A 23,538-nucleotide genomic window follows, 5' to 3' on the forward strand; every position below is an offset into this window, starting at 1 on the left:
AGGCTGGGGGATGCACAGGCGTCTCCAAAAGATCAATGGAGGGGCCATTTTGTAAACTACATTCTACTGACACCCTAAGTGCTCCCTCAGGAAGGCAAAGTCTGTCCCCCAAAAACTTGTATTTCACCCACGAAGGCTCAGCTTTTATTATGGTACCTGTACCCATGTTGGTTAGGTTTCTTATGATGAAAGATTTCTAAAGTAGATGTTAAAACAGCACAGAATTGCAATGCACATGGGCTCTCAGGCAGTATGGTCATGTAGCCCATTTTAATTTTACTCAGTACAAGAGTTGTCAGCTTTACATAGTTAGTGCAACAAATGTAAAATGTTTGAAAATATTGTGCGTGTGTGTGTGTGTGTGTGTGTGTGTGTGTGTGTGTGTCTAGTGCTAATATATTAACTTCTGTGCCCTGGGATTGTACTTCTTTCTTTTCATCATGTGTGTGTGCTCATTCATGCATACATGTGTGTGTGCATGTGTGCCTGTGTGTTGTATGTTCCTGTGTGTGCACTCATTCATGCATATGTGTGTATGTATTCTTGTGTATGTTCCCGTGTGTGTGTTTGTTCATGCATGTGTGTGCATGAGTGTGTGTGCATCTCCAAGTTGTATGTGTATACATATATGTGCTCATTCATGCATGCATGTGTATGTTCATGTGTGCATGTGCTTGTTCATGCATGTGTATGTACATATGTGTGTTCCCATATGTGTGTGCGCATGGTGTTCCTGTGTGTGTGTGTATGTGTGTGTGTATGTGTGTGTATGTATTGTGTATGTGTGTATGTGTGTGTATATGTGTGTGTATGTGTGTATGTGTGTGTATATGTGTGTGTATGTGTGTATATGTGTGTGTATGTATGTATGTGTGTGTGTATGTGTGTGTGTGTGCGTGTGTGGCCAGAGGTTTGTGTCATGTGTATATCTCTATCATTTTCTACCTTTTTTCCAACACAGGATCTCTTACTGAACTCGGAGTTCACCATCTTGGCTAATCTGGCTGACCAGTGAGCCCTAGAATCCACCTGTCTCTGCCATCCCATCCTTGTGATTACAGATTCGTCCTGCCACACCGAGCTTTGTTTTACACAGGTGCAAGGGATCTGAACTCACGTTTTCATGCTTTCTTAGCAAGCACTTGACAACCAGCCCATCTCTCCAGGCTCTCCTTTCATCTTCTGTAATTTGCCAAGAGCCAAAGTTTCTAATCCTGGCACTCACTACATGCATAGGCTGCAAACAACTTAGGTTGCCTATCTTAAAACTACAGGTTCGGGGTTGGAAGTATATAGTTCAGTGATGTTTACCTAACATGCAGGAAGCTGTGGGCTTTCCCCCCAGAACTGCAGAACACCAGGCCCGATGGTCCGTTCATGTGATTTCAGCACTTGGGAGGTAGAGGCAGGAGGCTCAGAGGCTTAAAATCATCCTCGACTACATAGGTGAGTTCTAGGGTAGCCTGTTCTACGTGTAGGAGACTATCACAAAACACACACGCATATCACAAAACACACACGCACGCATGCATGGACACATGCACACACCAAACAAGAACAATGAAAACTCTAGGTTCACATCTAGGCTTAGTCCTGACTTATCGTAAGTGGTGGTGAGACTCTGTGGTGCCTTTTTTTGAGTCAGCACATGGGGATAGCTGACTTGGGGCTTTGCATTTAATACTCCATTCAGACTCCCCAGTGACTACTCAGTCAGGGAAACAGAAAGTTAAACTCTAGACATGGCCTTTTACCTGAAGCTGTTGGCGCCATCCTTACAAGTGGCTCCGTTTTGGCATGGCTGGCTGAGACACTCATCCACATTTTTCTCACACCGAGTACCCAAAAATCCAGGTGGGCATTTGCACGAGAAACCCCCAACTTGGTCTTTACAAACGGCATTGTTTAAGCAGGGGCTCGACTGGCATTCATTGACGTCTGTTTCACAGTGCACACCTGGGGATGGGAGAGGACGAGAAAGAGCTGGACGGGTTCCCTCCAGAGGACAAGCAAGCCACATGTGACTCCCTGGCTGCACCTAAGGCAGAACGCTGCAGAGCCACTGCCACTAAACCTGCTCACGATGCAGCCTGTAATGGCTCTGGTTTTGCTGAGACATTTCTGGATTCTGCAGTTTCTAAACTCAGCTCATTTTATCATTTTTTCTATACTATGCTCAGCAACGGGCATTGAGCTAAAACAACGTTCAAAAGGATGATAAATCTAGTTCTGTTTTTTTTCCTGTTTCTTTGGCCTCATGTGTTTCCTCCCCTAGGATTTCCCCCCTCAGACTTCTTCCCTAACAACTAAGTACATGTTTCTTTATGCACATTTCTTTCATCAGTTTGTAAGATACATTACTGTGTGTCTTTTACCTTCAGTTTATGAACAACATTTGCACGACCTGTCTCCAACAGTATGTTCATAAAACCCAAGTGTAACACTTAGACATTGCATTACGTAACATAATATTTACACGACACATCAATTGGTCAGTGCAGCGACCTTTATTCACAGAATTTTGGAGAAAGGGAGGAAACGTGCACGTCTTACCGACGTATCCGCTCACGCAGGTGCAGCGGTAGCTCGCCAAGCCGTCAGTGCAGGTTCCTTTATTCAAGCATGGGCTGGAGCTGCACTCATTTATATTTTCTTCACATATTTGACCTGAAAAGAACCACAGAGTCTTTGAGCTGGAGAAAACATGAGATTTTTTGTTTTTTGTTTTTTGTTTAAAGCAAGTGTTTCAGAGTGAAAGCAGGAATTGGAAATCATGGCCAATGAGCTTGTGGAGGTTTTTTCTTTTTTGTTTTCCTTTTTTTTTTTTTTAAAAAAGATTTATTTATTTATTTTCAGACACACCAGAAGAGGGCATCAGATCCCATTACAGATGGTTGTGAGTCACCATGTGGTTGCTGGGAATTGAACTCAGGATCTCTGGAAGAGCAGTCAGTGCTACTGACCGCTGAGGCATTTTTCCAGCCCAGCTTGTGAAAATTTTGCTCTTTGCCAAATACATTGACACAACAATTTCTCTTTATTCTTTGAATTGCAGAAGGGAAAAGTTTACCCAGAGATGCACACAGTGAGAAATGACACCTACGAACTCCTGACCTTCTCTCTCTCTCTCAATCTCTCTATCTCTCTATCTCATCTCTCTCTCTCTCTCTCTCTCTCTCTCTCTCTCTCTCACTCTCTCTCTCTGATGCAGTTTCTCTGACAAATAATAATGCAGCTAGCAATCAGAAACCATATTTCCAGTGCCAGTAATGCATGTTAATATCTAGCATATATCTATTCAGATATATATTATCTATCCACTATCTGTCTATCTACCATCTGTCTATCATCTATCTATCTATCATCTATCTATCTATCTATCTATCTATCTATCTATCTATCTATCATCTATCTATCTATCTATGAACTCAGTTTTATTTTATGTGCATTGCTGCTTTGTTTGCATGCATGTCTGTGTAAGGGTGTCAGGTCTTGGAGTTACAGACAGTTGTGAGCTGCTATGTGGGTGCTGGGAATTGAACTCAGGACCTCTGGAAGAGCAGTCAGTGCTCTTAACCTCTGAGCCATCTCTCCGGGCCCTCTGACCACATTTTTAAGGAGGTGTGATCATCTTAAAGTCGTTTTCTAACAAATTCAATAGTTACCGTTCTTTGTTGTGCATTCCTTCTGATGTTGAGCTGAAATGGCACAAAATCGACAAAAAGTACCGGCGAAAATGCTGGTTTCAAACCTGGGTTCTCTTTTCTATATATTAAACTGCACCCTCATGCGCATTGGTTCATATACATTCAGAGATTTTCTATAAAAGTCCTGAACACAGAAAATGGCTCCCAGGTTTTAAGTAGAGAAATGTATGCAGAGATGTGTCATCTTCTCATTGCACATGGAAATGCAGCCATATGCATGAGGCAAAGAGCGAGGAGAGGGAGCATGGGGATGAACAGAAATGGCTGGGCCTCTGGCAGTGGGTCGCCTGCTGAGCCCAGGCCCTCAGTGTGGGCAGCAAGTGGGCGGATCTGCAGCCCCTCAGTTAGAACCTGAGCACGTCTGCCTCTTGGCAGGTCCGTGTGGTACAGCCTCCTAAAAGAAACCACACACTTTAATTTGTGTTCACCAAACAAAAGGCTATGTCTTTCTTGTAAGAGATACAAGGCATACGTTCCGCGACTGCCTGATTACCAGCTGGAGGGAGCTTTGGGGTTATTTTCAGTCTTTCGGACTTTTTCTTATACAAATCTTTGAATGTATATAAACAAATGTGCATGAGGGTGCAGTGCAATATATGGGAAGGCAAACGAGAAAGGCTAAATATCAGAGGATGATAAGGGCCGGATGCAGGCCATGAACATGCGTTATGAAAGAGGACTGAAAACAAATGGGTTTTCTGTTCTAATTCTGTCATGGATTTTTTTAATTACATTTTTAAAATTTACATTTCAAACGTTATCCCCTTTCCCCTCCCCAACCACCCCCCTTTCTGCCTTTCCGCCCTGACATTCCTCTACACTTGGGGGTTCAGTCTTGGCAGGACCAAGGGCTTCTCCTCCCTTTGGTGCCCAACAAGGTCATCCTCTGCTACAGATGCAGCTGGAGCCATGGGTCTGTCCATGTGTAGTCTTTGGATGGTGGTTTAGTCCCTGGGAGCTCTGGTTGGTTGGTATTGTTGTTCTTATGGGGTTGCAAACCCCTTTAGCTCCTTCAGTCCTTTCTCTAACTCCTCCAATGGGGACCCCATTCTCAGTTCAATGGTTGGCTGTGAGCATTCGCTTCTGTATTTGTCATGTTCTGGCTGAGTCTCTCAGGAGACAGCTATATCAGTCTTCTGTCAGCAAGCACTTCTTGGCATCAGCAATAATGTCTGGGTTTGGGGCTATATATGGGCTGAATCCCCAGGTGGGGCAGGCTCTGAATGGCCATTCCTTCAGTCTCTGCTCCAAACTTTGTCTCCATATCTCCTCCTATGAATACTTTTGTTCCCCCTTCTAAGAAGGACTGAAGCATCTGCACGTTGGTCATCCTTCTTCTTGAGCTTCATATGGTCTGTGGATTATATCCTGGGTAATCTAAGCTTTTGGGCTAATATCCACTTATCAGTGAGTGATAAGTGCATACAACCTATTTGACAGTGAAAGTGTAAAATCCAATGTGACGTGCCGTGGCTTTAGAATCACTATTTAAACTGCACAGAAGTTCATTGAGATCTATAGCCTTTGGGTCTTGTTAACTTAGTGTGTGTTTTTTTCTATTTGCAAGTTTTTTTGAACAAAGAGTTTATAAATAAAAAATCTTTGATTAGACTTCCAGGAAACACATATAAACTCAAGGTGCCTCCACATAAGACTAGGGCTAACATCATGTCATGCACCCCAAATGAAGAAAGCAGAAGTGGTTCAAAGGATTGTCACCATAAATCATGTTAACATTTTTATTTCACTAGGAAAATTGTTTGTTGGTGATAACGTGTTTATAATATAGTTCTGGGAAATGTTTAATAAGGATTGTAAAGGACTTATTAAATACAGACTGTAGTGTACATGCAAGAATTAAAATAGTTATTTAAGTGCAGCTTAGTATATAACGTTTCATGAGTTAGGTGCAGAGATAACTTGTTGATATGGTCTCCATTGCTGTCAAGACACTATTATGAGGTTGTTACTACTTCTGAGAGCATAAATCACATTCTATTTCATTAGACTCTATTATTGATACTAGAATCATTATAATGGAATTTAACGTGGGAAATGATAGTGAGGTTGATGGATGGAGGATACTTGAAGGCTGTAATTCTCTGATTTAAAATATGACACACATACACACACACACACACACACACACACACACGATCACCCTCAAGTTAAAGAGAAAAGCAGGGCCCATAATGGCAAAAGTGACAGCTCCATCACACACACACATGCACGCACACACACACACACACACACACACACACACACACACACACACAGATCCACAGCTCAGCAAGGTGCTAGTGAAGAGCTGTGGAAGGACCTGTTTACCACCAGGAAAACAGTGTTTCCTCTCGCTTCCTGATCTTCTTTTTCTGCATCTAACATTTGGAGGCTCCCATCTTGTAGATGAAGAGAGAACCAGGTCTGTCCATTTTATAAACAATAAGCAATTTCAAATTGATACCTTTTTCTCCTCCCATAACAATATAATAAGCAGGTCTCAAATGTCCATAAATAATGCAAAACAAGACCAGGTTTAGATTGCAAAGGTGGGAGCCTTGGCCCTTACCTGTATAACCCGATGAACATTCACAAGTGAATCCCCCGACTTTGTCTCTACAGATTCCACCGTTGAGGCAAGGCAGTGAGCTGCATTCATCAATATCGGTCTCACACTTTAAGCCTAAAATGTACATCAAACACTAAGTGATAAATCAAAGGGAGGGAGTAATAAACACTCGTGATCATTTGAAAGTAATGGTCCCATAATCCAGGCTTATAAGGAAGAGCTAGCCTCCAGCTGTGTTCAGTGAGGGAACTGCGTGCTCTCATACAAACTTCAGCTGCTACCTTAGAACACTACATGTGAAACAGCAAAATGCCTTACATCCTTAAGAGAATGCAGAGGGAAGCTTGCAATTATAAACCAGAGCCACAAATTATAATTTTAGTCATAAAGCAAAACTCCCACAAAAGTATATAGAATTGATACTAAGGTCACTTGGCTCAAAGGGTGGGGTGGGGTCAAGTTTTGCTAGATCTGAGCTCATAAAGTAGATGTCCTGCAGTGGGACATCTTTCCGTAGGGTGCACACACGTTTCCTGGGTTAGCTCTGTTAAAATCTCTCTCTGCCAGGTGGACTCAGATCATCAGCATCAGCATCAGCATCAGCATCAGCATCAGCATCAGCATCAGCACCAGCACCAGCACCAGCACCAGCACCAGCACCAGCACCAGCACCAGCATCAGCATCAGCATCAGCATCAGCATCACCTCAGGACAAAAGAGAAATGCCACATCCCAAGCCTTCTAGTTATGAGAAGCATAATGTCTTACATGGTCTGTGTTTAGCACCCCAAAGTCTGATTCAGCAGACAGGCCAATTTCACATGAAACTTGATAAAATTAGTATTCCTCTATGGTACCTGTGTATCCAGGTGGACAGAGACAGACATAACCACGCCCAAGCTGTTGGCAGGTTCCACTGTTGTGGCAAGGGTTTAAGAAGCATTCGTGAAAGACCTAGCAGGGGCACAAAAGGCACGTGTTACAGAGAAACACTCAGGTCAGTTCAGAGCATTCCTACTTAGGTGCTAGAAGGTTACGACGCTGCTTCCAGGTGAGCTCGTTCAAGCCAGCTGAGTACGGCTGTATCTTAGCAGCCTGTTAGGGATGGGCACAAATGCTGATTCTACAGCCAAGGAAACACATGCATTGCTCCCACGTGTGGGCTGCATGTTACAATCCGCTAGAGATGCTTTTGAAATATATAACGTATATCAACCAAGGCCAGTTACAACAGAGCCTCAGTGTGAAGTCCATACATTATTATTTTAAAGTGGCCAGTGGACTCCATCGTGCCACACTTTAGAGGGCCCTACATGTCTCTGTGTCCAGCCAGCCCACTTTCAGGTAGACGCACTGTGGCAGACTGTAGGAGGATGACAGAAGGAGTACAGTATTGATGGCTTAAAAACCATCTAAGGCAAAGGACTCAGGGCTTTTGGGTAGGATGAATTAAGGATGATGACAGTATCTATCCGAGATACCTGACATAGCGTCTGACAGAGCAGACCATCTTCTAAAACAAAACGGAACTGGAAAGCAGGCCTGGGAATATATGTTTTGGCAGGACACCCACCCGGCATTGTGAGTCTGTCAGTCAATTCCCAGGAAAACACACACACACACACACACACACACACACACACAATCACAATTGGTTTAGTTATGTTCCTGAGTGATGGTGTTTAATTCTTCACATATTATTCCAAGAAACAATTTCTCTGGTCATAAAATATGTAAATATTTTTGAAATAAAAGCTGGATTATCTTTCACCACCTATAAAAAAGCCTTTGTAAACCAAATCCCCCTTTTCCCAAAGATGGGTCAATTAGTGATCAAAGCCTCCCACATCTACATACTGCTGAGCAGGCATTTTGGGGGAAATAATTCCAATTTTTGATTCTAAGAACATCTAGTACTGTATCTTTTGAAAATTCTTATTAAGAATCATAACTAAATAGGCCTTTATAGTATGCATAATCTGATTAGTGTTTCAACCCCGGTGTTCTGCGATATATAGAATGGCAAATCATTCTTCAAGCATCCCATCAAAGAAACACTCTGTGTAGGAAGCAGACTTGCCTGACTGCTGACTTCATACTTGTTTTGGGTAGGTCCAGGGGCCGCGAGGGGCACTATGCTTTCTTCTGCTGCTGAGAAAGTGGAGCTAAAACCTAACAAGACAAACGGGCAGAATGTCAGCGTGTGGTTGGTGTGGCCCATAATTACACTCTCTGGAGATACTCTGGGTAAGGCCTGGCTGCAGAGTGAGTCAAGCCCCACGTATTCTGTTTCAGTAATTCTGCACAGGAAAACACAGTCATGGGGGGCATGTCCTTCCATCCTAGACGCTGGGGGAGACCTATGTTGGTTGCCAAGAGCAACGTTTCCAAAATAATTCTGCTAGTCTTGTCGTCAAGAGGACCTTACTCATCTGGGAAGATGGCTTAGCGAGTAAAAGCGCTTGTTGACAAGCAGGAGCGTCCGAGTTCCACACATATGTGTCCAAGCACACATACGCTTAATACATACATAAACAAATGTGATAAAATTGTTTTAAAAGACCACAGAAGAGTGAATTAATAAGCCCAGATATCGGAATCTACCCCGGAGGGCGATGCTGAGAGCGGAAGAAACCAGGGGGACAGATATGGGCAACACTCAACATGGGATTGGTAGGTGAAGCAGAGAACTTACTCGAGCAGTCTGTGATGGACGTGGCCCCAGTGATGGTTGTAGTTCCATAAAAGGGACAAGCGAGGCAGAAGGACTTCCCTGCATTGGGTTGGTAATAGTCTCGAGGACAAGGATAGCAGGGTGTTAAGCCAGAACGGGAGAATTCTCCTACTGGGCAGGGCACTACAAAGAAAAAAAAATAATTTGTGTGTATAGATTACACATTACATTTAAAACAAGATCCCTAAACTTCTGTCGTGAGAAATCTACTGAAATACTGGTGTCACCTCTTAGGTTTGGAAGAGGAAGTTCCAGACACCTAATTAAAGCAGTCAACCAATGTGTAAGATGAGAAACGTTGCGTCTGTATTTATGTATGCAGTAAACAGTGGCTCATGTTTTCATAGCAGCACTATTTCATACATAACGCAAAGCTAAACACACACAGAATACACAATCTTAATGTTCCGATCATGAGGGAAATGCAGGGACTTCACTTAATGCTAATATGAATAGTAAGACCATATTTGAAATTGTGTACTGAGATAGCCAGGGGAGAATACTGCCTTGCAATTTCTGTTTACTAATGGTGTTAAGAAGAACAAATGTAGCCATGGATCTCAATAAATCTGGCCTTTAAATAAGTTTACTGGACAATTTAGTTATAAGCCAATGGCATAGATCTCGGGAACCTTTCCCACGGACAAAAGCATAACAATGTGAAAGGCTGGGATGTGTAAGCTTGTTTGACCTCAGTCAGCATATAAGTCAACATGGATCAACATGCCACATGCCACACCCTCCTCTAAACATATACAAATAAATAAACACATTAATATACTTCCAAAGCTATTGCCAGAGGTCAACAATTCCACCTCAATGTCTGTTTTAACTTCATTGGGAAGAGTCAGAGTGAGAGGTGGTATAGTTCTGGTCCTCACACAATGTTGACTTTTGTCTCATGGGATGGATATGTTAACAATGACGGGTAAGGTACCATTTATGGGGCTCATTTCAGATTTGTGGCCACTAGTCAAAGGGTTTGTATGTGAGAGAAGATTGCATAAGCCTGGGAGTAATGCATGACATGTAACTGCTATTAGGGATTCTAACACTTCTGAGCATGCTAAAACAAAAAAGATGTTGTCTTTTCAGGAAGTGTAAGATAAGCTCAGCAACAAACAAGCAAAAACCAAAAACCAAAAACCAAAAACCAAGCCAAAAGAACCCCCCAGAACAACACATCTATAAACAGATCAATATAGAAAGACAGGGAATCAACAAAGAAAGAGACTGATGGAAGGAAAGAAGGACGGAGGGGAGTCAAAAACTCAGAGAAAATATGTGAGGGTCCATTTTACAAGTCACACGTTCCTCAGTTTAAACTGCAATAGTGTTGGTCCAAACCTACAAAAGATAGCTGAGTTAGTCACCAATGACGAGCAGAGTGTGGCTGACTAGGGTAGGAATACGAGGAGACGTGGGGGCATTTACCAGAACTCTGCCACATTCTGGGAATTAGGACTGCTTAACTGCAAAGCTGGTGTTAGACGAACCTCAAGGCTTGCTTAGAAGACTGAAAGAAAAGTCAAATATGAATCCACTTCCCTATAAAAAAAATTCTAGTTGCTTTGTGCTCAGGGGAAGTTGGGGTCCAGGCCAAATTATTTTACTGCAGACTTTCTTTCCAAATTGGCTCACGTATTAGCAAAATCAACGAGTGTCTAGCAGATCCGTTTCAAGCACATTGTTTATTTGACACTGGCGTAAGAAACAAACAAACCTGGAGATTGCTTTGACTCACAGGCATGGTTTATATGCTTCAACCACCGTTTAGAAATATTCTCTTCTCAAAGCTTTGGTCAAACAGTAGGTTGATGAACACAACTCAAGGAATCTAAAGTCTAAAACATTTCTCTACCATGACCCTGGTGCCCCGAGACAGTTTAAACAGATGGGAAGACTCAGAATACTTGTCTCCCAACACACTATGTCCTGTGGCTCTGAACTTCTGAGGACTACATTACCTCAGATGCAGCTCAGACACACCCCTCCCCCCACCCCCCGTCACAGGTAAACGCCTCACTTGGCCAGGTCCCAGGAATCTCACTCAGTCTGGTTTTGCCTATAGCTATGCATGGCTGTAACATGCCTTGCTATGCAGCCTGGAGCATGGGGACAGACGGAGGCTGGCTCTTAGGAGCATCACTCAACAAGAAAATGTCTTGTTACTCTCTTGCTATAAATCTTGAGCTTTTAAGTAAGAGGATCATGAATGGGAGAGCACACATTTTAAAAGTCATCATGCACACCGGCTCGTTCTAGCTGGCCTCTGTGACTTCAGAGGCAGTTAACCAACCATTTATTCTAAATACAACTCCACTGGCTTTACAGGGAAACAAACTCTTGGAGTGTCTAGCAACAAGTTGATTGTGTGTGTGTGTGTGTGTGTGTGTGTGTGTGTATTCATGTGTGTGTTCATGTGTGCATATGTGTGTCTGCACAGTTTTGTATGCATATGTGCGTTCATGTGTGTGTGTATTTGGGAGTGTATATGTGTGTGCATGTTCATGAGTATGTATCTATGTGTATGTTCATGTGTGTGTACACAGTTATTATGATACATTTGTGCATGTGCTCATGTGTGTGTAGACATTTGTGTGTATATATTTTCATGGGTGTGAACACACTTGTGTATGTATACATTTGTGTTTGTGTGTGTGGCAGGTCAACTTTGGGTGTCTTCCTCTATCACTCTTCATGCTATTGTTTAAAACAGGGTCTCTCACTGAACCTGGAGCCCATGGATAGGCAAGAATGGTTGGTCAACAAGCACCAGAAGTCCTCCTGTCTGCCCCACCCCCACTGCTGGGATTACACGTGTGCTGCCATGCCTGGCTTCTCACATAGGTGCTGCCGATCTGAACTTAGGTCCCATGTTTGTACGGCCTGTAGTAACTGAACCATCTCCATAGCCCATCACAGATGAGTTTGCCTGTCCATTCTGGTTTTGAGATAGCGTGGACTTTTTATCTTCTTGTTAGCTTACATCTTCAGGAATTTCTGGTTGGGTAACTATAGTCAGCTAGGATGATCCAGATATTCAACGTGGAATGCTGACCCTTCATCTCTGTTTAAACCAGTAGCTGCCACAGTGTGATCCCGGGACTAGTAAAGATAGGCACCGCCCGAATCCTAGGTAGAAATGCATGTTGCACCCCAGGGACAGAACCCATAAACCTGCACATCTATGGTGGCCGTGAAACCTCACGCTTATCACTGAGGCCGGGACAGAAGTCTTGTGCTGTACACAGAGAGCCCATTGTTTACATTGAGGCGCTGAGGGCTGGAACCAAGGAGCTCCCCACGAAGAGACAGCAGCTTATTTACATTCTTCGCATACTGTGGACATTCAGTTTTGCTAAAAGCATCCCACTCCTCCATGCAGAGAGCTCAGTATATGTAAATAAATCTAAACATCGAAAGCGTGGATGATAACCTCCACAAGCAGAGATGTCCACAGCTCCTCTTTTCACAGTCGTGGTGGTTTCTGGGCATGGGAGGCAGCTCCGGGATCCAAAGTCTGGTTGATAAGTACCGAGCGGACACGACTCGCAGGTCTCCAGCCCACTGGAAGAGTAGGTGCCTTGCTTACACTGAGCTGAGGGGAAACATACCACGCAATGAGCGACAGGATGGAGATGCTTAAAATTAGTTGGGGGTGGGGTAGGGCTTCCCCAGTCTAAGGCAGGACGGAAAAGGAAACAGGAACACTTCTCTATAGGCAGCGACACAAGGTAGAGCTGCCATGTTTTGCATATCACTAAGTTTTAGACACATGCCCAGTTCCTTCCATCGCTGCCTATCAGAGTTCCAGCCACACCACAGTGAGGCACTATCTTTAAGGCAAGTTGTGCACTGGGAAGAGAGACTGGAAGGGAAGCTCGAATTGGCCTCCATCCCTATAAACACAGCAGTGCACATCGATCTCCAGGTTTCTGCCGCCTCCTCCAACAGTTTCACTGACCCACAGCCTTTTCCTTCAGTTTCTCCAACAGACTCTCGCTGTCCGTATTGCCAACAGTTTGGGGACATTTTCAACCACCTGTCACCTCCTAAAATCTATATTTATCGTTAAACACTGACAACTGCTTGCACATCTTTAGCATGGAGGAACAATTTCGAGCCATCACTTCAGTGAGGTGTGCCTCCTTCATGATGAAAGAAAATGTCTCCACCAGAGACTTGCATTGTGAAGAACAGGAGAAATGCAGAAAATGCCGCCTTTCCTAGAGGCAAGAATCTATTCATCCGTGTTTGCTGCGATTCATTTCCGAGTCCACAGAGAATCGATCATTTCATATCAAACACTATTCTAACAGTATTTGTTACAGAATACCTACGTCTAACTTGACTTCGAAGTGCCATGAAAGTCCTTCCTACTCATTAGTGTGAAAGTCTCAGGCTAATTAATGAATGGATTGAAGTTTGTCTGAGAGAGGGGCAGGCATGTGTGTAGCAAGGCTTGGTTCCAAGAAGACAGAAATAATTTTTCTGGACCAGGGACACATTCGATTAGTACTTTATAACTACAAGAAAGAATGTGGAGACTTGATTTTAGGACTGCTTTTATTTCATCCTATTTTTAGACTGAGGAATTGAGGCAGGGCTAAGAACCCTCTATCCCAGTGGTTCTCACCCTTCCTAATGCTGTGACCCCTCAACACAGTTCCTCCTGTTGTGGTGACCCTAAGCATAAAACTATTTTTGTTGCTACCTTATAACTGCAATGTTGCTACGGTTATGAATCTTAATGTAAATATCTGATATGCAGGATATCTGATATTCGACCCCTATTGAAGGGTCTTTTGATCCCCAAAGGAGTTTCGACCCACAGGGTGAGAACTTCTGGTCTACTGCAAAGGATGGCAGTGAGCGTATTGAATATTTTTTGTTGTTGTTTTGCTTTGGAGACACGATTTCTCTGTGTAGCCCTGTTTGTTCTGGAACTCCTTCTATAGACCAAGTCAGTTGGCATTGAACTCATAGATCCGCCTGCCTCTGCCTCCCAAATGCTGTGATTAAAGTTGTGCACCACCACACATGGCTGCATACTGAATATTTTAAGCTAAAGGAACTTGAGGGCAGGAGGGTCTCTCTGAACCTCCTCATCTCCTTGTCTCACAGTAGATCTTGAGACCATAAGAGACCTGTTCATTCTGCTACCCAGAGGAAAGGGACACCCTTGACTCTGAGGACACTAGGGCCTGGGGGTGGGGGTGGGGAACGCAGACAAACAGGCCTTGGCAACACTCTTTTACTCTTTGTCCCTTTGTAAATTCTACATAGCCACTCATGTCATCATCAAGCTCAGCACAGAACACACATTTCCTAGTTTGTGTCTTCATTTCTAAAGGCTCCCATGCCATGTAAAATTTTCATTAAATAAATGGGTATGATTGTCTCTTGCTAATTTATCTTTCGATACAGAAGCCTTGACCAAGACCAAATGATGGACAAAGAAACCTCCCTCCCATTACGACTGGGCACAAAATCCATCCATCTTTGGTCAAAGCTTAAGCCCCTACCTTTGCATTCCGAGATGCTTCTTGAATGGAGATATTCCGTGTGAGTCCTCGGGGGACAGAGCTTGCACTCCAGCTGCCCTTCTTCATCTTGATAGGATCCCATGAGGCAGCTTTCACAGGTGGAATGCTCCAGAGAGTAAGAGGTTCCCAGGGGGCAGTTGACTGTGGACAAAACAGGCAGGGAGTTGAAGCTTTGCAGCCATGGCACCCACCCTTCAGTTCCTGTACCCCATGAAGCGGGTGTCTAGGAACTACTGTGTATGCGTTAGGTTTCACTGTAAGAGTTCTACACCCACAGTGGGTAGACCTTCCGGATACATACTTCTAAACACCAATAGTAGTAGATTATTATTTTGAGAAGGTGTATATGTTTATTTCTCAATCCTGGGATCGATATGATAGGGCTTTGAAAGAGGGAGGAAAGCTATGACAAACCATTACAGAAAGCATTTTAGAAAATGTATAGGTAGCCAACAAAAAACTGAAGGCAAAGATAAAAGAACGAATATTTAACTAAACTTGTGATGGCTTCGTGATACTGAAAATGTTTTCTAAATTATCTTTCTGCATGTAACACCCCTACACCCGCCAATAAAACGAAACTACTTATCCATTGCAGTGCCATTTCTAGACACAGAAGTCAGACGCACACAGAAAGACTAAAACAGCGAGGGAAAGCTGGCCCTCGGAGGGAGTGTTTCAGGTATCCTCTGTCAAAGGCATCTAAGGCAAGGGGCACACTTTAGAATTTAGAGTGTCATGGAAATTCCGAGGTCAAATAGCTTGTTAGGCTCCCTGAGCGAGTGGTTATCAACACGTTCTAGAGAGTCGCCTGGACTTCATACCAGGTGGTCTGGAGATGCTAATGAATTCAACTATTACCGGGTGCCTATTGAAAATTGATTCTGACTGCTCTATTGCTATGGTGATGGGTGCATGAGTTTTCGGGCGGGCCTTAAGCTGAGCCATGATGCATCACAAACATTTTATATTGGCACAGGTCTGAAGACCCCACTGAAATGAGAGAAATTCCTGATTTCAAGTCAGTTCCTGATTCTCTCAGAGAGGGAAGAAAAATCTAGAGTAGGCTCATGTTAATAGCTTCTAATGAGTTGGTTTTTGTCACACTAGGGAAAAAACAAAAGCAAGCTATAGGAGTGATGGCTAGAACTTAAGGAGGAGTCTTCATGAACGTGATACAAGGGCCATGACTTAAGGGAAACTAACCTGAGATTCACCTTATTCATGGTGGTGGTGGTGGTGTGTGTGTATGTTTGTGTGTGTGTATGTTTGTGTGTGTGTGTGTGTTTGTGTGCACATGTGTGTGTGTGTGTGTGTGTGAGAGAGAGAGAGAGAGAGGGAAGGAAAGAGAGAGAGAGAGAGAGAGAGTGAGAGAGAGAGAGAGAGAGAGAGAGAGAGAGAGAGAGAGAGAGAGAGAAATAGGTTGGAATTTATCCAGACTGTAGCAGTGTAGAGAAGTGGTAATGGGGAAACGTAGGAAGAATGGGGGGTGACTGGTGAGTACAGGAGACTTTGAAGATGATCTGAAAATAGACTAGTGATGGTTGCATCCTGTGAATGAATTTAATGCCACTGAATTGTACATTTAAAAGAACTTATTCATGTGAATTTTACCCTAATTGAAAAGTAATAGAAACACTATAGTTGACTGTGGGGCTAGGAATTTCTACCATGTCCTTTTCTGTCTTTGAGCATGTCCTGTAACTCCCTGGCTTTAGCTTTCTCTACTGTGTATTGACATTAACAGTGCACCACAGAGTGCTTAATGACATTAAGTGGAAGAGGTGTGCACCTAATAGACAGAAGTGGTCAAATATGTGTTACTGCTGTTGGGGCAATTAATAAAAAGTTAAGAAGCTGGTTTCATTTTTAAGAATTATTTGTGTGTGTGTGTGTGTGTGTGTGTGTGTGTGTGTGTGTGTGTTTTTACATGAACATATGTGCCTTTGGAGGCCAGAAGAGGGAATCAGAACCCCTGGAGAACCCCAGTGGTTGTGAGCTGCCCAGTATGGATGAGGAAAATAAACTCTGGTCTCCTACAACAGCGGCCAGTGCTCTAACCACTGACCATTTCTCCAGCATCACTATGAGGCTTAAAGAGCTATAAGCGGAAATAAGTTTCCTTTCCTTCACATCAAAACACTTGGCTTGTCGCCAACAATGGTGTGTGCTCAGCTTCTTGAGACAATATAGTATGGTAACAACCACATAACAGTGCAAAAGGTCTGTTCCATATCAGTGCTCTTTAGACACACTTGGACAACATCTGTGCACACTGAGGAGCCGGGTCCCAGCGGAGGCTTACCACACATGCACCCCTCAGCACCGAGCCTGGGTCCCAGCGGAGGCTTACCACACACGCTTCCTCTCAGCACCAAGCCTGGGTCCCAGGGCGTCTTACCACACACGTGCCCCTTCAGCACCAAGCCCGGATCCCAGGGGGTCTTACCACACACGCGCCCCTTCAGCACCAAGCCTGGGTCCCAAGGCATCTTACAACACACACACCCCCTCAGCACCGAGCCTGGGTCCCAGGGCATCTTACCACACATGCGCCCCTTCAGCACGAAGCCCAGTCCCAGAGGAGGCTTACCACACATGCGCCCCCTCAGCACCGAGCCTGGTCTGCAGAAGAGAAAAGCCTTTTCTGTTTCTAGGGAATTGCTGTCAGCCACCACCGTTTCTGAGGCAAGCTGGAAAGAATACATGGGCCCTTTATTCAAGGTGCTTTTCAGGCGATTTGTGATTGTTTCCAATGTCCTAATGAGTCGCTGCTGATTTTCCAATTCAACGGTATCATTTCTTTCCTCTGGGAGTGGCACACTAGCTGAGATAAAAACGCGACAAAATTAAACATGCACGTTCGCACCCACAGTCATCCACAGAAAACGTGTGTTAGGTACTAACTATAATAGTAGTTTTTACCCCCAATGAAATCATATGTTAAAGTACGTCATAAAAGATTAACTTAAAATAAAGTCAACCAGTTCTCGCTGAATACGTCACACGTGGGTAGTATGTTTGTCTGAATTCTTTTCTTAGATTCTGGGTTAATAATCGCCTGTTGGAGGGGGGATTCGTCATCATAGGATGAATTATTATTATTAGGGTAAATTAAAAATGGCCATTTTGGTTTATCCTGTCAACACGCAAGCAAACCAGGTGCTTGTGTCTGCAAGGGCCAGAAAAGGGCTCTGTGACACCAAACAGCAAAGCAATGGCCGTGCTTAGCGAGCTGCTCTCTCTCTCTCTCTCTCTCTCTCTCGCTCGCTCGCTCGCTCGCTCGCTCTCATCTCCAGGGTTACTTCCTAATAAGCATAAAGCACGACAGATTTCAGAATTCGCTTCCCAGCTCCAAATTTCTCCTCATACTGCTTTGGCAAATAGAAAGTTTGCTCTTACCTGTGATGTTAAAAATTAGCTGAATTTGGGGGTCAGACAATGGGACAGTTCTTTTAATCCGTGATGATCTTGTTTTGCCTACATCAGCGGGCGTTTCCTGTACAACATCCAGGAAGTGGTCGTAGGAGTAATCCAGCCTGTTACCTGCACCCCAGCCCCCTGGTCCTGATGAGAATTGGGCAGAGAAACAAGTGGTCAGGCAGGTGTCTCTTCCTCCATGTTTAGGTTCTAACGCCACAAGTCAAAGTGTCCCCAACCATTTACTCACTACCCCTGGTGTGCAGGCAGTTTGGCCCAAGCCTTACCCTGTTATTTTGGGGGCATTTTGCATTTAATTTAGAGACTAATGTATTACCCTTTTACTTATGAAGGTGTATAGAATTTGTCACTTCTTTAAGTTAACAGGTAATTTCCCTCAATTTAAGGGTAATTGGGAAGGGGGGTGCAGAATTCTAATCAGTCCTAGTTCTCCTCTATACCTTCCTCCTATGGCTTTATACGCTTAATGAATGCAATTGGACTTTAAAAAACAGGTTTGTGCCTCTGGAGAAGACATGGATATATGTGACGTCTAAAGTGCCCTTGAAGCCACTCTGATTGACAGCCAGACACCAGGTTTTCAGTTCATGAAGTGTGACGTATGATTGTATAACCCCAGCCAAATTGCTTTTATCTTCCTGAACTCCGATCCCTTCATTAATAGATATCAATAATGAGCCAGGCTTCATAGCTTCGTCTGTAATAGGAGGGAACTGTTTATACACCCCGCCTGCTTTAATGTCTGACTCAACTAATCAAGTCAGCTAATTACGAGATATTCATGCTGCTCCGGTCACACTGACACTTAATTATGTCCTTTAAACAAGTCGTGCATGAGATCCTGTTTGTCCACTTAGGTAAACTTTCTTCAGAGATTTGTTGGCTCTCTGTGTGTACTTAAAAAGCTGGAATCGGTATTTCTGTGATTTCAGTTTACATAGTCTCCCAGAAATACTATGTAGCAATGATGGAAAGTTGATTTACCATACTTAGAAAAAAATCTTTGATAAAAATTTTCGGTCTACTTGGAAAAGCATTCAAAATTTTTGTTAGACCCGGACATTTAGACTTCTAATAACCACGTTTTATAACCTGGGTGTGAGGACTGTTGATATTTCACATGCTGGACTGTTTTGAATAAATGGCTTACTTGCAAAGCTAAAAGATTATTGCTGGGAGCCCTCCCTAGCGTCACCCTCATGGAACACTGGGAGTTTCTACTGCATAGAGTTTTATATTTTAAGAATTATCTTTAAGTACTTTGTAACTGTTATGATCATATTCTGTAATAGGTCACTTTTTAAATTTTGCCACCACAATGTGACTTTTATCCTGAAGTGCTTTCATTAATATTTTAAGGTGACATTTTACACCAAAATTTAAGATATCCATAGTGAATTATCACAGGGCCAGATTATATAGCCATGCTAAACTACTTGATGAAAAAAAGTTAAATTTTTCTTTCTTTTTCTGTTTTCCACCACTCCTGTGGAGCAATTTTGTTTTAACAATCCATCTTACAAATCAGCACCCCTAAGTAATATATTTACCAATTGCAAAGCCATTTTCATAGTTGTAATTATATTCGATGCAGTATTTTTTGGTCAGGTCCTCCAGTCTGCAGTCAATGTCATCAGCATCGCTACAAAAGGATGGGACCTGCAAATAAAGATGAGGACAGAAGTCACCGTGCACTTCTGGAGGACCCCTGGCTCCCCTGGGCCTCATGACTCCATCAATGGGATGAGCGAGGGCCCTTTATGCTTGCAGAACTCTACATGTTATGAAAAGACCCTTCCCCTTCTATCCATCCACCCTTCTCTCCCTCCCTTCATCCTCTTCACCTTTCAGCCTTTCACTGTCTCAGACCACCAGTATTAAATCCATACATTTTAATCTCCACTAGTGTCCCTCACCAGAGGGAGCCCAGGACTCCTGTGCTATTTCTGACTTGAGACTACCATAGATTCCTTAGCCCCCTTTTCTGATGTTACGTCCCACCCCTCTCTAGTCCCCTAACTCTCCCCTGTGTTCTCTGAAACTGAGTCAGTCCAAGAGAAGTTTTCAAGGTTGTGTTTTCTCTATATCCTCTTCATCTTTGCTCTAAATGAAACTCAACTTTCCAGAGTTCTGGACTGTTTTCCAGAAAAATGAAACATTATAAATCCAGGTCTTCTGCAGTTCTGGAAGTGAAACTCCTACTGTGAAGCTTTCCTTCTATTTCCAGACCCTCATGTCCCCTCTGCCTTCTTGAAGACTCACAAGGTGTCAGCTCCACCTTCACTGTCCTTTGTAGAAGCCATGTCATGAACAACACTTCCTCTTTCTCATCTCTTCTTTCCCCCTTTCCCACAAAAAACCTCCCTCAGATGAGGTTTCCCATGCTTTGTACTGTTTCATTCTGTAGCACTCTCTACCTGCCATGCTGTCTATTTCCCCGTGTAATTGGTTTGTTGTTCATCTATTCACTGGGATGTGAAGTTTGCAAGTACATAAGACTTGCCAAGGTTATCCCATAGAGCATAGATGCTGACTAAAGTCCAATCAAATGAATGGGCACTTAATGTCATATTCTGATCCATTTTAACCATCTTTAACCTACCACAGTATGCTCACAGTTTCTAATGTGAGCTCTGACTATTATTTAAGGAATAACTCACTAGTTTGCACTAGGGTGTGAAACTATGAGTGTGTCAGTGCCCTTTACAATACAGACCTGAAACTCACAGTGACCAGATGAACACAGGCGGTCCTGCAATCTCTGGCAATGGCAGCATTGGTTTTCCTACCAAGTTAGCTTAAGTAAAACATTTTAAAGCAAGGGCTTATCCCAGTTTACACACTGAACATTTTAATAACAGCACTTGGCATTTGGCAAGCAGCACTTTAATAATGTTTATTAGCAAATCAACAAATCTCCACCCACTCTGTCACACAAAAGTATGGCTCCTGCCTTCTAGGTATTCAGTTCAGTTAGGACCATTGCATTTCGGTCTTGAGATCTAGACAAAAATGTATGCAATAGAAAATCCTGCTGTATGAGGATGTAGCTCAAGTTGGTAGAGTGCCTGCTTTGCATGCATGAAGCCCTTGGTACAATCCCCTGTAACACGTACTGGGTGTGGTGGTACAAGCCTGTAATCCAGTGGCTCTCTGCCTTCCTAATGCTGGGACCCTTCAGTACAGTTCTTCGTATTGTGGTGAGCCCAACAAACCACAAACTTACTTTCAGTGTTACTTCATAACTGTATCTTGCTTCCGTTATGAATCATGGTGTAAATATCTGAGATGCAGATGGTCTTAGGGTCGCAACCTACAGATTGAGAACTCGGGCTGTGTGATAGGGAGGTGGAGACAACAGGACGAGCAGTTCAAGGCCATCCTTGGCTACATAGTGAGTTTGAGGCCACTGTGGGCTACTTGAGACCCTTTCTCAAAGCTCAAAATCAAACTCAAAGGGCAGCAACAAAAAAGGGAAATGTTCAAATGTTCAACTAGTTCTTAAAAATAATATAACTTAGGGGTTGGGGATTTAGCTCAGTGGTAGAGCGCTTGCCTAGCAAGTGCAAGGCCCTGGGTTCGGTCCCCAGCTCCGAAAAAAAAAAAAAAGAAAAAGAAAAAAGAAGAAAAAAAAGAAAAAAAAATATAACTTAAAAGTTTGGGCTTTTTTGGTGTGTGTGTGTGTGTGTGTGTGTGTGTGTGTGACTTATAAAGCAAGTATTTTTAAACTATAAAGACTTTAAACATTTTAAACTTTCTGATTCAGAAAGTTTGCAAACTGAATTAAAACTTATCTCAGAAGTCTAAATTGCATAAGTAATTACAAATACAAATTTGGATCCCAAAGAAGAACATATTCAGGAATGGAAATTTCAGTTGCAAGAGACCCAGAGAAGTTAAGACAGCTTTGGTAGTATCTTTCAACACATGACACACAGCCAAAGACTCCTGGTGACGTACCATTTTCCCCAGGGTAGTCTCAAAAGCTGCAGAAAACTTCTTAAACAGATCCATGTCATCACAGCGAGTGGTTTTGTATAGCATCTCAAAGGACTTGAAGCCATGGTTTGCAAAACGTTTTACTAGAAAATTTTAGGCAAAACAGCTTCAGTTGGGTAGAGTTTCAATACAAATTTAATTTCTTTTTTACTCCCTCTCGTTCCTTTCTTTTCCCCACCCCTGATCCTTCCCCTTTCCTCCCCTCCTTTCCCTCTTCTTTTCTCTTTCCCTCCCCTCTCCTCCCCTTCTCCTCTGTTACTTGCTGACTTCCTTCCCTCCTTCCCTTCGTTGTCTTGTGCTACGTAAGCGCTCTATCACTGAGCTATAACCCCAGTCCAGAGCTTTAGTTTTCTATGAAAAAACTGAAATTCAAAACTTGAATCCTAGAAGAGGACTGACCTCTAAGACGCTCTACAAGGATTAGGACAGACACATATATGATAATTCCATAGTGATGGCTAATATTTTATATGCTCCTTAAAGAATATTTTAAAGTTGAATAATTTTTTTCGATTCTGACATGAAATATAAGATTCTTTTGTAGTGAGAGGTGGCAGTGAGAGACAGTTTCCAGGCATCCCCTGGCTACAATAAACCTCAGTGGAGAGGCTCTGTGCCCTGCTACCGACGTGAGTTTGCTTTGATCTAATATTCTGTAACCTCTAGTCCTATGAGAAAAGTAGCAGTGGAGTGAACCAGAGATCCTTTGATCTAGATGACATCAAAGTTGTTTAAATTTATATAAGTTTTTATTATGTGTTTATATTTTCAACTAACAGACATTTACAAGTTTTAACTGTTATGTATAGTTGTAATCCTTGAAAGTATCATTTCCACAAAGGCAAATTTCTACAAATGGGTTGCTAGAGTTTAGAATGTAGTTTGTCCAAGGGTTCGATCCCCAGCATCCTCCAGTCCCTCCCCCACACTCCATCCCACCTCACACACAGACTCAGCAGCTCTGGATCTAAGTTAAATCTAGACACCATCAATCTACTGTTTTCTATCACCTACACTGGACATTAAGTCCCATAAGTTCTTTCACTAAGAACTTCAGGTAAAGAATTCTATGCTCACAAACTTCCTCACACATGCTTGGTAAATCATGAGCAGATCAAGATAGTTCTGCCTTTCTCTACTAACCCAATCTCTAGCAAGACTCTGCTGGCTGATATTTTAAACCATACACATTTCTGATTCATGACACCGTTTCCATAAATTCTCACTGTAAGGCACATTTTCTGTGTGCCATGTAGAAAAGCACATGGTGGTGCACTTTAAAAGGTGTGGGATTGAAACTTACTAGCACAGTCTGGCCATTCTGTAGAATATGGTGGTCTCCAGATGCCATCTTCAAAAGCACAGTAGTATTTCTCAGTCGACCCTTCTGTGAAATCATAGCCCTCCCGGCAGGTCAGGCTGCAGTTAACTCCAGCACTATCCTGGGCACAGATAAAGTCCCCGTTTACAGGGGTGAAGGGAACCTCACAGGGAGAACCTGTGTCAAAATAACATTGTATTATTCAATTATAGTTGTAG

The 23,538-nt window shown here is 43.1% G+C and overlaps 1 protein-coding gene across 2 annotated transcripts in view; it reads right to left on the reverse strand.

Moving 5' to 3' along the window:
- Positions 1-23,538, reverse strand: part of Svep1 (sushi, von Willebrand factor type A, EGF and pentraxin domain containing 1) — a 176,770-nt gene that overhangs the window by 59,569 nt on the left and 93,663 nt on the right. Inside the window, exons 12-24 of one of the 2 annotated variants that reach the window (NM_001419684.1) lie at positions 23,303-23,497; positions 21,961-22,082; positions 19,551-19,659; positions 17,962-18,126; positions 17,153-17,386; positions 14,539-14,700; positions 12,450-12,611; positions 8,972-9,133; positions 8,357-8,448; positions 7,134-7,230; positions 6,277-6,390; positions 2,554-2,667; positions 1,755-1,956 (exon numbers count right to left, since the gene is read on the reverse strand). In NM_001419684.1, coding sequence (NP_001406613.1) covers positions 1,755-1,956; positions 2,554-2,667; positions 6,277-6,390; positions 7,134-7,230; positions 8,357-8,448; positions 8,972-9,133; positions 12,450-12,611; positions 14,539-14,700; positions 17,153-17,386; positions 17,962-18,126; positions 19,551-19,659; positions 21,961-22,082; positions 23,303-23,497 — 1,930 coding nt within the window. Of the gene's footprint in view, positions 1-1,754; positions 1,957-2,553; positions 2,668-6,276; positions 6,391-7,133; positions 7,231-8,356; positions 8,449-8,971; positions 9,134-12,449; positions 12,612-14,538; positions 14,701-17,152; positions 17,387-17,961; positions 18,127-19,550; positions 19,660-21,960; positions 22,083-23,302; positions 23,498-23,538 lie in introns of those variants that run through there. The other variant, XM_039111040.2, reaches the window with a different exon arrangement.

Source organism: Rattus norvegicus, chromosome 5 (assembly GCF_036323735.1).
Source record: "Rattus norvegicus strain BN/NHsdMcwi chromosome 5, GRCr8, whole genome shotgun sequence".
NCBI classification, from domain to species: domain Eukaryota; kingdom Metazoa; phylum Chordata; class Mammalia; order Rodentia; family Muridae; genus Rattus; species Rattus norvegicus.